This window comes from Charadrius vociferus, unplaced genomic scaffold (assembly GCF_000708025.1).
Source record: "Charadrius vociferus isolate BGI_N301 unplaced genomic scaffold, ASM70802v2 scaffold297, whole genome shotgun sequence".
Lineage (NCBI taxonomy): Eukaryota > Metazoa > Chordata > Aves > Charadriiformes > Charadriidae > Charadrius > Charadrius vociferus.
In genome coordinates this window covers 293,847-307,136 of record NW_009649192.1, presented here as the reverse complement: position 1 = coordinate 307,136, position 13,290 = coordinate 293,847, and the positions used below count along the sequence as shown (strand labels likewise).

The following is a 13,290-nucleotide window of genomic DNA, read 5'->3' as shown; positions in this document are numbered from 1 at the left end:
GCCCGGCGAGGGTCGCCGTGGCCATTTCCCCCCTCCCCACGGCGGTGGCCACCGGCTCGATCAGCACTTGGTGTTTTCCTGAAGCCTTTTTGGTTTCTACGAGATCCATACTGGGAAAAACAGGAGTTAGAATCATAATGATTCAAACCCAGTGAAACAAATAAAGAGAAACTTGCGGTAAATGTTTGAACGCTTGTGGTTTCCAGGGTCGTATTGAGATTCCTGGGTGAGATTCAGAATTTCTGAGTGCTTGGTTTAGCGATGCTGCCAAACATCACATTAAGGCATAAGAATAGTATGCATCAGTTGCAATTTCTTCTTATCCCCGCCACCCTCTTGAAAGTCATTTAATGTGAGGAAGATACTGCTTCCTCCCATTTTTATTTAAGGTGGTGATTTGGATTACTTTTTCCTATTTTTGATTTAAGGCAGTGCAATGTTTATCAAGTATTCCAGGTGACATGTCAAGTAAAAGATCTCACCGGCCAAGCAGAAGACAGCTAGATGTTCCTCCAGCTGTGCCCTCTTTGTCAAACTCTGAACCTACGTGTATTGAGTACCAGCTCTGGGACGCTCTGTCCCACTGCACTTGGTCCCTTCAGCACGTGAGTTGCCACAGGAGCTTATAATTCAAACGCATCAGATTCTCAACAAGTCAATGGCAGACAATGTAATGGTAAAAAAATCAAAGGCCCAGGTCTCCCTATCAGCCATACTTCATCTATAACAATTCTCCTAAACTGCCTCCCAGCTTCTCTTGGACTAACCAAGTAGTCAGTTGTATCATACTGGAAGTACCACCCTTGTGCTACCAAATAATCACTGAATATTTGTTACCTGCCGCAGGTGGGCTTGTGGGAGCTCCTTCTGCTTTCCTGTGAAATGACAGAGGCAAAGACCATTCCGAATGAGTAATGGAGTCTGGGTTTATCAGATGTGTAATCTACCATGGTGTCCTGGTTTGAGGTAAAACAGAACCAATTTCGTTCAGTAACTTTGCTTCTTAGCTGGGCCTCTTCTAACTGAAATTAACAATACTCTGATGTCTCGTGACTGTGTTTAAATCTTCAGTGACTGCAATGTATGCCAGACTTCCATCGTCTGACAGGTATTTTCTCTCTCCACAGTTTTGAAATACGATGTGTGGTGACTGGAAAATTCAAGGGTAATAAATGGATAAGGCTAGAAAATACTCAACCAGCACATTCCAAATAAAATAAACCATGGCATAGCACATGTATCTTTAAAAACAGCAGTTGTTCCTGAATATGGCTAAATTGTTAAGGTGGTGTTGATCTTCCACAAATGAGAAAAGGGAGAGAAAATAAAATCTGGAGAGGTGGCGTACCCTCAACTAGTGCAAAACTGATGGAGTCTGGAATTGACACTTGGCCAAGTCTGACCTCCCAATGTCAAGCCGTCACTGCAGTTCAGAGGGTAAATGTGCCTACCATGTTACCACAGTTTGAAAGGACCTTTAGAAGCAAACCGTCAGTCAGTTTTACTGTATATGTATGTATATGTATATGTACCTGTTCCTGTACATGTACGTGTATGTGTATATGCGTATGTATAGTCTTCAGTCAGTTGTACTGTGTATGAGAGAAAGGAAATTTCAAAACAAAGGCACAATACCCAATAGTTTTCAATAACAAAAAACAATTGTTGTGAACAGCTGCCCCATAGTCTGGAGAGAAGTTAATCCAGTGATTACTAATGATTTTTTTCCCCTCATAATAATGTGTAGGAGAAAGTGAAGAACAGTATGTCAATGACTAAACAGCTATGTTGAATCATTGTGTTGGGGAAACTGTAGGTTTCACCATCTTCTGTCCTTTCCCACAATTTTCTTCGCTTCATTGAGATGAATGGAGTAAAGGAAGCCTGGATCCTAACCCTTCTTGCGGTTCACAGTAATGATAAAGGAAGCAGTGTGAATCTCTTCCAGCAAGCTCCCACTTGCTGTCCCCTGCTAGAACGTCTCCCTGGAGGGGGGATCAGGAGGAGTATAGCTGCAGAGTGGCTGCTATTCAAAACTTCATAGCATGTGTGAAGAATATCCTTATGGATATTACAGTTTATCTCCTGAGGCATAACTGAGATTATACTCCAGATTTGACTATTACGAGGCCAAATGACAACACTGAATTGTGCTTTGCGTTTCATGAATATGCAACTTTTGCTTATACCACAAGTAAAGTTCACCAGAAGTGAGAGGTCTGCATCTGTCCTGCACTGAGGATTTCTGATGTAGCTTCTCACTTCTGAAGTTACCAGACAGCTTCCCAGGGTGTCTAAATTCACTCTACAGACCCTGCTCAGCAGTTGCACTACTCGATAGATGTTGGCTATCACATGGATAGATATCTTGCTAGAATAGAGCAGCAAGGTGAAAAAAACATACCCCTGAATTTCAGGACCCCACGTGCTGAGCCACAGTGAGTTAATGGAGTACATCCATTAGGACAGTAAGCAGCATGAGTGGCACCTGATATGCCCGAACAGGCTGTCTGTGGGCATCTGTACATCCAAGACCTCTGTTGTCACAGGTGGGTATGCCCGGGAAGTCCCCAAACTGCTGCATATGTGTGATGCAGATACAACCCACGCACTCGCACAAGTCTAAGCAGACCATCAAAAGCTATCAGAAATGTTTTATTTTAAACTTACCAGGTAAAGAGACTGTGTTTGTGAAGGTGTGAATTTACTGTTTTTAATGGATTAAAAAGACCTCTTCCTACACGTAGCAGGAAGATAAAAGCCTTTTATTTTATGAGGATTAAAAACAAGAAAGCACAGTCATTTTACACAAGAGCTAAAAAATTAATAATAAAGGAAAATAGACTTCCTAATCAGGAGATATACTTCACTTAATGCTAAACAGCATATCATGAAATCCATTAAAATCATTCCATAGTTTGATGGTTATTTCCATAGGTCTCCTTAGAGCTTTAGCAGTGAGTCTAGGTTTGCTGCTAGATATAGCCAAAATATCCAGTTCCTTATGGCAACAAATTGTAAGAAAGGAAGAGAGAAAGGTCAATAAAACACTACAGATGTAGGTCTGCCTAGCTGCTCCCACTGCTGTCAGCCACCGAGGAACAGACCAGTGTATAGGGGACCTTCTACAGCAAATCCCAGCTTTCTGGATCTTTCCCCATCCCACTTATTTTTCCAGGGCCTGTCTGCTTTGCATAACAGATGCAGTCACGGGCCTGTTGTGGCTACACAAAATGAACCTGTGCCTACAGTTCTGAGAGGCTTTGAGCCAGCTTGAACATAAACATATGAGTAGAGATCCACAAATGGACTTTGGTGTTGCCACATTTAACTTTTTCCGAGTTGACTCCCACAGCAAAATCAAGGACTCAAAAGGAAGCCCTACGAACACTCAAATACTTTGGGCATTTCAGTGGCGGACGTGAGTTCAGAAGAACCCTAGGCCACCGAGGGAGGAGCCATCTAAGCTTGGCAGTAAGAAACACTGAGGACTGGGAAGCCTTCACACCCACCTCTGTATGGGGGTTTGTCAGATCTCGCCTGTTAGATTAACCATCAAGTGAGACTGTCTAGTACGTGGTCAGGGTTGTAACCTTCTCACTGCTCTTCTGCGACTGAATAAAGCCAGCCAGTCACAGAAACAATTTCCCTCAAGCAGCCAGGCGTTATCCAGACTTGTTTACCTACCTAGTGATAGGTATTAATTACATCCCCCTGAGCTAGTGATATATAATACAGCATTCAGACTATTGGCATCATCCGATTCGTCTGTGTGTTCTGAGTATTAAACACTGCAGAAGAAAAGTGCCTGAAATATTCATGCAGTCGTAGGACTGCTTCTACCTTTACGCATCACATTGAAATATTCATGGCATTTATAATTTAAAATTGATTTGATATTGCAATAATAATAAACAACTTGCTGTGAGCTTTTTGTAATCTTGTATATTTGAAGCAAAATATCCAATTTGAAAATTGGCTAATTGTTTGGTGCTTTCTCTATTTTCCTAATAAATGTTAAAAAAAGTTATGGAGCAAACAAATATGTTTAGACTTTGCTTCATACAAGGGCCTACTAGTATGATTTTTTTTACTGACTGCTCTTTATGCTGAGAACTTGAATACTGCCTTCTTCAATCCTGAATGAGATGTGAGATGCAAGGGTAAGAGAATACAGACTCAAAACACACTGAACGAATACACCAAGACACATCTACCCAGTTGTCACAGCTACCATCAGAATAGGTGGACACGGTTAGCGAATGAAATGAGCTTGTGTTCCCATGTATTGCACATTTGTATCCACGTGAGATCACATCTCCAATCTTTATTGTTTGTCTAGCCCCCTTTACATCTTTTTTAGCCTCCCGCTGCGTACCTCACTTGGTGAGCTGCAGCCTTCCCTGTCTCCCGCAGCCCACGTGCTGCTGGCCTGTGTTGGCTACAACATCCAAACTGGGAGACAGGCACTCTCAAAACAGCCCACTCTTCCTGCTGCACCCTGACACTCAACTTTTTTTGTTGAATTCTGTTTTCAAATGCAGCTCATACTGTACCTCTTCTATTTTACATCTTACCTTTTGCACTGAAGCATCTGCTTCTTCATGCTGGTGTCTGTGGTGGCGAGGGCTGTGGGCTATACGGCATTAAAAAGGAGTTAGACATTTACATGCATAGTGAAAACGTTTTGTAGCATTAGAAAATGTGTATGATACAAAATACAAACCCTCATGCTTAAGGGTATAAGTGATAAGGACAGAAAGACTTTTATCCTGTGGGGTTATTATCATTGGTAGAGATTTCTTCCCCATTTTTCTGAAGCATCTGTTTTTGATGATTGTTGGAAGCAGGATACAAGACTTAGATTAAACAGGTTCAAACTGGTTTGCAATTCTTCTGTTCCTAGGGTCTCTAGCCCCGAAAGGCAAAAAATAAATAATTTATGTTTTACACTGAAAGATAGTTAAAAATCAGAACTGACTCTTAAATAATGATTATTACAAATATATAAGTTTTGCATTTCTATGTCTATTTTTTTCCTAACTCTTTCAGACCCTTCTCAAACTATATGTGAATGAGAATTAGTTGTGACAGATTTATTGACAAAGATGGTGTTGACAGTGGTGCTGCAGGAGCTCTGACCAATACTCAGGAATTCCTTCTGCACATCCAATCTCCAAATCAATCCAATTTACTCCTGTCAGCTCCTAAATCAGTTCTCCCATCAGCCTTTTAGAGTCCCCCATATCAGTGTGTCTGCCGCTTGCTCCTCTTTGCAGGGAGGCTGCAGGTACAGCTGAGATGCTTTCTTTCCCCAGTTCTGGACTGAGGGAGCGGTAGATTTATGAATTAGTCTTAAACTCGTGACCATTTCAGTATTTTTCCAAAATGAAAGTTTCAGAGTCTTCTTTTTGACTGTTTCTGGTAGTTCTTTGTCCCCAAACAAAAAGCGACTATCTTCTGTGATAGATGTACATCTTTTCCTGCTAGAGCAAAGAGCTCACAGCCTGACTGGAAGTCTCAGATCAGAGCATTTGTAACAGGCTAGAACTATTGGGGTGCTCCTACATGTCTGGTTTGCTTTAAGGTATTGGAGACTAGAGTCTGGAAACCTTTGCATAATAGCTGACAGAAAATTATTTCCAATATACTTGAGGATACTTCAACTCTAAGTATCCAGTTAACATACAAATCAGATAAATGGATGCTAATAAAGGTCCTGCAGACCTTCTCGGTGGTTAGAGGTAGGTGAATAGTGTTGTTCACGATGGACACCTACTGCATGGAGAATTACATTGAATTAAAAAGTGTCTCATGGACACAATGTCTTCCCTGTGAAGACAGTGAGAAATCAGACTCCATTATAACTTTTCCACTTCTATGCAAAATTTTTTGGCGATTTTACAGTAAGATTTTACCCATCAGAATTTTACAATTTTCTGCAAAAGAAAAGCCTCTGTCAAATGTTGCAACAACTGCAGAATAAATTACTTAAAATCTAGACATCAGAAAAGCTTTAATAATGGAATTTAGACATCAGGTCTAGGCTAGTAGGCAAGCGTGAATAAATCTCATGGAAGTCAGGGCTATAGGCACAGCAGAAACTCAGCATCAAGCATGGCTTTGACCCTGCAATGTCAGACCACAAGGACAATTAAGTTAATTAATACAAGCCTTTATGAGCTCTTATGCCGGTTCTTCCAGTCAGCCTAGGTGACTGACCTTTACTTTGGCATTGCTTGATGTCAAAAGGCTTAAACTAGTGTTTAAAGCCAGCTTTTATATTAAATGCATTTATATACATACATGTGCACGTGCATGCATGCACAGGCACGCACGCATATGCACACACATACATTTGTGTACGTATACTTTGCTGATTTCGAAAAATAAAAGACCAATCCAGCTCTCAAAAGAAAAACACTCCTCATATGGAGGAACATGGCTGTCTCGTTCTGCTTCCCTCATTGTTATTGTGTTATTCGATATATGATTACACAGTGTTAAATTCAAGGTAGAGCTAATGGCATAGACACAAAGAGGCAGATAGCTTGAGAAAGCTCACCCTCTCCAACACCTAAAAATAGCTTTACTGAAAGGTCACTGGAGTGTCACATTGCATGTCCCATTGACGTTGCCCTCACAGCATGGGACAAAACTGAGGGTGGAATCAAGGGGTGGGGTTTATAGAAGGGTCATTCCCTGAAGACAGGGGACAGGGAAGCCAAGACCCGTAGCCTCTCTCATCTCCGGGGGCAGGGGACACTGGCAGAAAGGCGCTGCCCACAACGAGTAGGTAAGGGCAATGTGTGGGCAAATCTCCTGCTCTGTTACTTTCTTTTCATGCAGCTTTTCCTGAGCTTGAGATGTGGTTCCGGACTCTTCCTTTATTGATGGAAGACTTCCACAAGAAATGTGTAGGAAACAGAATGTATGTGGAGTAGCTTGTGGCGTGTTTGCCACAGCCAGAGCTGTAAGCTCCAGCACAAGAGTAGGACAATCATGGGTTTCTACCCAGGCAGAGCAGAAGCTCAGGGGCCAACACTGCTGGGAGCGTGCTTGTGAAAATCTGGTGAGGGCGGGAAACAAGACAGCCCTGAGGCAGCAACATTAACACTTTTTTGAACTCCCTACAACCACTACATCACCAAAAACCTCTAAAAAACAATGCTTAGGACAGGAGCCCTTCAAAGTAATTTCTTCCAGCTTTGATGCCCAACCTCTCTTGCAGCAGAACGAGCCATTCCTTTGAAAGTGGGATTCCTCATCCCACAGCAGTAGTTCAAGCACCATTTCCTACCTCATAATACAAAACCGGCAGGGCCCTTCCTCACTGGGCTGTATTCAGGAGTCCGTATCTCCAGTCATGTGAACACAGAGTCCTTCTCTCCGCAATTATAAAAATGAACTGTAAACAAGTATTTTATTTGTACCTCCCTGTTGTCATCACATTTTCCTTCCCTATGGCTTTAACTTTCCAAGGCAGAAGAGTACACCCTGGCCCATGGAACAGGGAAACGTGCACGTACTCCCTCAAAATGGGGCCCGCAAGGAGAATTCATCTGAGGATTAAAGCTCGTTATAACACTTAAATTATCACTAGGCTGTAACCTGGGGCATGGTAGCATCCATCCATTACATCCTTGGACTTGGTCAAATGAGAGGAATGTCAGCTTGCTTTTCTAAAATGTGTGGGTGACAGGTAAGGGTTTTTTTGAATCAGTGCTGCCCTTTGGGTCTCTTTAGCATTTGACATTCTTAAAAGTTCGAATACCTGCCACCTGGTGGTGAACTGTTTTCTCCATACATACTGTGTCTAAAACACAGTTTATGATTTCAACATAAACACAGTTTATAACTTCAGTAACACCAGTAGGCAGGTGGCACAAGATCAGCAGTTGTTTCATGGACCTGCTGTGAGTCTGAGTGCAGAGATCTATGTCAGCTGGAGAGACCTTGCCCGGCATCTCAGCTGGGGCAGTACTCAGCTTCTAACATCTCCATTCAAACCAAAATGCATCATCACTGATGGCAGTATAGTCTGTTCAAGTGAAAATGTGCTGGTTTTCTCTCAGCTCCTGAGTAACACATTGGTTTCAGATTAAAATAAAGTTAAAACAATTTTAACCACTAATTGTTTTAAAAGTTGACAAAAATAAAAGTATCTCAATTACTATTCCTTTCCTGTTCCTCTGCTTATAGACAAATGTAAGCTCAGTGGTTCAGTGCTAACCTTGCTCACATTATATATATGTAATATGATGATGTATCCTATATCATGACAGATATATATACACACATGATATTTTTATGATACCATGATATTTTCTTGATACATGTCTTGATAGTTTCATTTCCAGGCTGCAAAGCATTTGGAATTGGAGCTTTGGATAGATGAACAGGCAGCAGCCAAGTGCCATTTTCAGATTAGAGGAGCATTTTTTTATGTCGCTCGTGTAATTCCAACTGGTAAACTGACACCAGGTACTGTCTACGATTTGACAGTAATAACAGAGAGGATATCTAGTTCTTTTTAGCACTAACCCTCTGGTAGCCACAGGTTATTAGTCTGTCAAATGTGGCACCTGGTGTATTATCATTTAACTGAAGTTCTTGTTTTATTGATGTGCTTTTCTTCTAGGAAGAAACAGTGCCAGTTAGTATGTTTGATCGTTAAATATCTGTTCTGCCTTGGAAAGTTACAGCTGCAGGGAAGGAAAATGTGATGACAACAGGGAGGTACAAATGAAATACTTGTTTACAGTACATTTTTGTAATTGCGGAGAGAAGGACTCTGTGTTCACATGACTGGAGATACGGACTCCTGAATACAGCCCAGTGAGGAAGGGCCCTGCCGGTTTTGTATTATGAGGTAGGAAATGGTGCTTGAACTACTGCTGTGGGATGAGGAATCCCACTTTCAAAGGAATGGCTCGTTCTGCTGCAAGAGAGGTTGGGCATCAAAGCTGGAAGAAATTACTTTGAAGGGCTCCTGTCCTAAGCATTGTTTTTTAGAGGTTTTTGGTGATGTAGTGGTTGTAGGGAGTTCAAAAAAGTGTTAATGTTGCTGCCTCAGGGCTGTCTTGTTTCCCGCCCTCACCAGATTTTCACAAGCACGCTCCCAGCAGTGTTGGCCCCTGAGCTTCTGCTCTGCCTGGGTAGAAACCCACGATTGTCCTACTCTTGTGCTGGAGCTTACAGCTCTGGCTGTGGCAAACACGCCACAAGCTACTCCACATACATTCTGTTCCCTACACATTTCTTGTGGAAGTCTTCCATCAATAAAGGAAGAGTCCGGAACCACATCTCAAGCTCAGGAAAAGCTGCATGAAAAGAAAGTAACAGAGCAGGAGATTTACCCACACGTTGCCCTTACCTACTCGTTGTGGGCAGCGCCTTTCTGCCAGTGTCCCCTGTCCCCGGAGATGAGAGAGGCTACGGGTCTTGGCTTCCCCCTCTTCTGTCTGGAACACGTGTGATGACTGAAATATAACTTACTGCTAATATGGTGATTTCAGTATTCAATGTACTCCACAAATATTATTTTAGATTTCTTTTACGACATATACCACTTCCAAACATGAATTAAATCAAAACAGAGGTGATGTGGCTTTGTGGATGGAGAGGAGTACTGGACTGGAAACTGGGAAATCAGGATTCAGTTCCTGGCTCGAGCTCGGTCTCCCAGGTAAGACATTCAGTGAGATGGAAATTGCAGCACTGGCCTCCTAAGAAAACCTTGAAAAAAAGAGCAATGAATCCAAGCCAGGGCTTATTATTATAAGTTAAATAGGAACTATATAATACTTTCTGCAATCACTTTAGTGATTACATAATAATTAACTTTATAAGCATGACTGCTGCTAATGGTGAACAAATAACAATTGAATGAAACACGATAAACTGAATGTATAGGAAGGATTCCACAAGAGTGGAAGTCTTTCCCTTCTTGAACGCATTTCATGAAGAAGCAAGAAGTGTGCAATAAGTATGAGTACCCACAGAAATCTCAGAAAGAAAGCTGGTCCCACAGGAAGCGTGACTCCATAGAAAATTTTGGTGATACCAGGATTTCATTTCCAAAGTCTTCTTCAGTGATACTTACGCAAATAGTTACATATTTATCAAGACAGGGAGGATGCTTTTCAGAAAAGGAGTCTAAATTTCAGTGTTGACTGAAGTTCACAAGAACTGTGTAAGAAAGTGTGTTAGTATGCACATAAGCATAAATATGCACACTAAAAGGGAAACCAAAGTCTTTTTCTTATTAAATAATATAAAATAATGTGATGACCACCAACAGAGGAAAAAATCCACAAAGATATTTTTTGCAGTTTATTTTCAATTATACTTTTTGGATAACCAAGCAGCTCTGTATGGAGAAAGCACAGAAGAGTCATTCTGGCACTTTTGGATAGTACATTTTTTTTTTTTTTTTTCAAATTTTTTCTAGACACATTCAGTCCACTTGCTCGGTCTATAGTCCATTTTATACGAGCATGATTAGCTCATATGATTCCAGAGGAAACTAACAATATATACAGTCAATGAAACTATCTTCTTGGCTACTCTGGGCCCTTTAAAATGTCTTCTAAGTCTACCCTGGCTAAACAGAATCCACAATATACATGATAGCTACAGAATACACTGTATTGAAATGAGAAATGCTCAGCACAAAATGGGACTCTTGGCATGCAGCTTAAAATTAAAGGTAGAAGTTCAGAAGTTTATAAAATCCCAAATGGGGGTCAATTAAAAGGAGTTAGCAAAAGAAGGGACTGTTCATTGTTACTGTAAAAAAGGCACTTTGAGTAAATGGGACCAGAATTGGAGGAATCTTAGTCGACACAAAGTTCAGTTTGGTTTCATAAAAAGGCTTCAATGCTAAGGGATGCTACTCAAGTTTCCTGCAGTTTTACATTAAAATAAATTGCTGAGTAGTTTATAATAAAGGACATAAACTGTTTACAACCAACTTGTAAAATTAAGAAAAGCATAGTATAAGCAAAATATTACTAAAAGCAGCAATGCATAGCCTTTCATTGAGATAATGCACAATTTTGGACACCATGTGTCAAACTCTTGTTTTGAAGATAATTTCAGTAGCATTATCAACATAAAATTGGCCTACAAAACAAAAGCTTTACCAGCTCCCATTCATAAGGAGATTGAGGTCATAAACCAACCAAAAACAATTTGTCAGTATTTTCAACATCCTGGATGACCAATATCAAGTATATGGAATAACAATCACACTCTTTGTTCAGCTATCTCATTGGAGGCAGCTGTTAAATCAGAGGAATGATTTTAATTCTTTTCTAACATTTACACAGTAATGCATTTAAGTTCTTTCAAATGTTGCTCACCACAGTTTGTTTTTCTCTTTTCTCTCCACAACAAAAAAAAAGAAAAAAATCAAGCACTTCCACAGAAAGAATATTTGGCAATTTTATACTCCACTGAATGGTGGATTTTCATAATAGCTCACTTTAGATTGAAAGTCATTAGTGGTCTTTCCTCTCGTTTCTGCCAAGGACTCTTCTTATCTTCACCTTGGTCGTCTTCCTCATCCTCCTCATCCTCCTCATCATCTTGAACTGATGTTCCGTGTTCAGGACTAGTTAATGGCTCTGGTTTGGTATCCACAGTTCTTGTTTCCTCTTGCAGGCTGGGTAGCTGCACACCACTTCTCTTACTCGTGCCTTCTAGTAGGCATCGTATAGCATTGTCCTCAGGGCTACAAACTGCTGTTCCACACTCGCTGCCACTTTGGTCCATATCATCCAAGTACACGAGTTGCGTGTAAGCTGTGCTATCTGAAACCTTCCGCTCTCTCTGCTGGTGCTCTTGCACTGGTGGGTGACTCTGTGGCGCGGACAGATGATCTCCTCTTCCCTTTCGGGCAGATTTTGGTTCATTCATGTCAACACCAGAGTCCAAACTGGCATCGTTACTCCCATTCCTACCAGCTCTTTGGAGATCGATGTACGAATGTCTAACATGAGCATTTGAACGTCCATCTAGAGAAACAAACCATGCTCGAGGATGAGGCAATGGCTTTCCACCTCCTAGTTCCATCAAAGCCTTTTCTGTAAGAAGCTGCACTTCGCTGTTCATTTGAGCCAGGGATGCATCATTAAGTGAGGCGGGAATGGAAATAGATTCCGACATGGAAGCATTTTGTTGACTCCACTCAGCTGCACCCGTGTCTTGCAAATGTTGCTGAGATATTGCTTGGGATGCTAACTGTTGGGGTTGCAGCTGTTGTGGGGGGTGTGGGAAAAGCCGTGCGTGAGGGTTAGGAAGCTCAGCCTGAAGTCTTTCTATATCAATCTGCTGGTCAGCTGGGACAACCAGGGGCTGGCTAACAAAAGGGTGTTCTCCTGGCAATTTCATGTAATGACCTGGGATGACCAATGCAGGCAAAACTTTTCTGTAAACACTGTCATTGACTTGGTCAACAGAATTGCAGCAGATTAACTGACCCGGTCGAGGGAAAGATGTAGGTCTTTCAAGGTGATCAACTGAACGAGACATCATACAATCAGTAGGTCTGCAGTCCAGCAGCTCTTTTTCAGGGGCCGAAGGTGTGGGGTATATTTGTTCCTGAATATTGTATTTACTTCCAGTAGCAATGTGGTTCATAGATACTTGAATTTCTCTCTCTTGCTTTTCAAATAAAGGCTGAGACAGCATAGCATTGTAACTTCTCCTATACTCATCTTTGATAGGGGACTCATAGCCTTCAGCTGTTTCTGTAGATTTTCTTGGCTTTAAAGGAAAACTATCTGCTGATTTGTGGTAGTCTTTTCTTAGAGACCCACTGGGAGTCAGGTCATCCAAGGAAATTCTGCTCTTGTCTTTCTCCTTGTCAGAGAGCAGTTCCTCTCGGGAACTAAACTCCTGGGAAGTACTGAATGAGTGTTTGAGCATAGGTGTATGCATATCTGCTTCTCCACTAGGTGATACCATCTCCATGTGGACAGCACTGATTAATTCCTTTGCACCTGAGTTTTCAGTGTGTCCATTGCTAGCAACGGACAGCCCGCCAGGAAATTCTGACTCGCGACGTGAAAATATTAGATTTATATGGGACATAGAGGTTGCTTGATCCTTCTTAGAAGTGTCCAGTGCTGTGGAAAGTTGCAGTTTCTTATGATGCTGACGTGGTCTTAAACATTTTCTTCTATAAAAGCCGGTAACAAAAGAAGTTACACATTTATGACTGTTGTACACAGAAACAAGAACAGCAAGTGTGTCTTGATGAGAGATTTTTAAGCAATGATTAAT

General features: G+C 41.4%; 2 protein-coding genes across 2 annotated transcripts in view; both read right to left on the bottom strand.

Moving 5' to 3' along the window:
• NMT2 (N-myristoyltransferase 2) overlaps positions 1-10,473 on the bottom strand; it is a 44,083-nt gene extending 33,610 nt beyond the window's left edge. The window contains exons 1-2 of the mRNA XM_009888956.1: positions 10,469-10,473; positions 9,722-9,725 (exon numbers count right to left, since the gene is read on the bottom strand). The gene's annotated coding sequence lies outside the window, so the exon portion shown is untranslated. The remainder of the gene's footprint in view (positions 1-9,721; positions 9,726-10,468) is intronic.
• Positions 10,474-10,638: 165 nt separating this feature from the next.
• The window catches only part of FAM171A1 (family with sequence similarity 171, member A1), a 37,450-nt gene continuing 34,798 nt past the window's right edge, over positions 10,639-13,290 (bottom strand). The window contains exons 8-9 of the mRNA XM_009888964.1: positions 10,876-13,186; positions 10,639-10,802 (exon numbers count right to left, since the gene is read on the bottom strand). Coding sequence (XP_009887266.1) covers positions 11,485-13,186 — 1,702 coding nt within the window. The 3' untranslated portion in view covers positions 10,639-10,802; positions 10,876-11,484. The remainder of the gene's footprint in view (positions 10,803-10,875; positions 13,187-13,290) is intronic.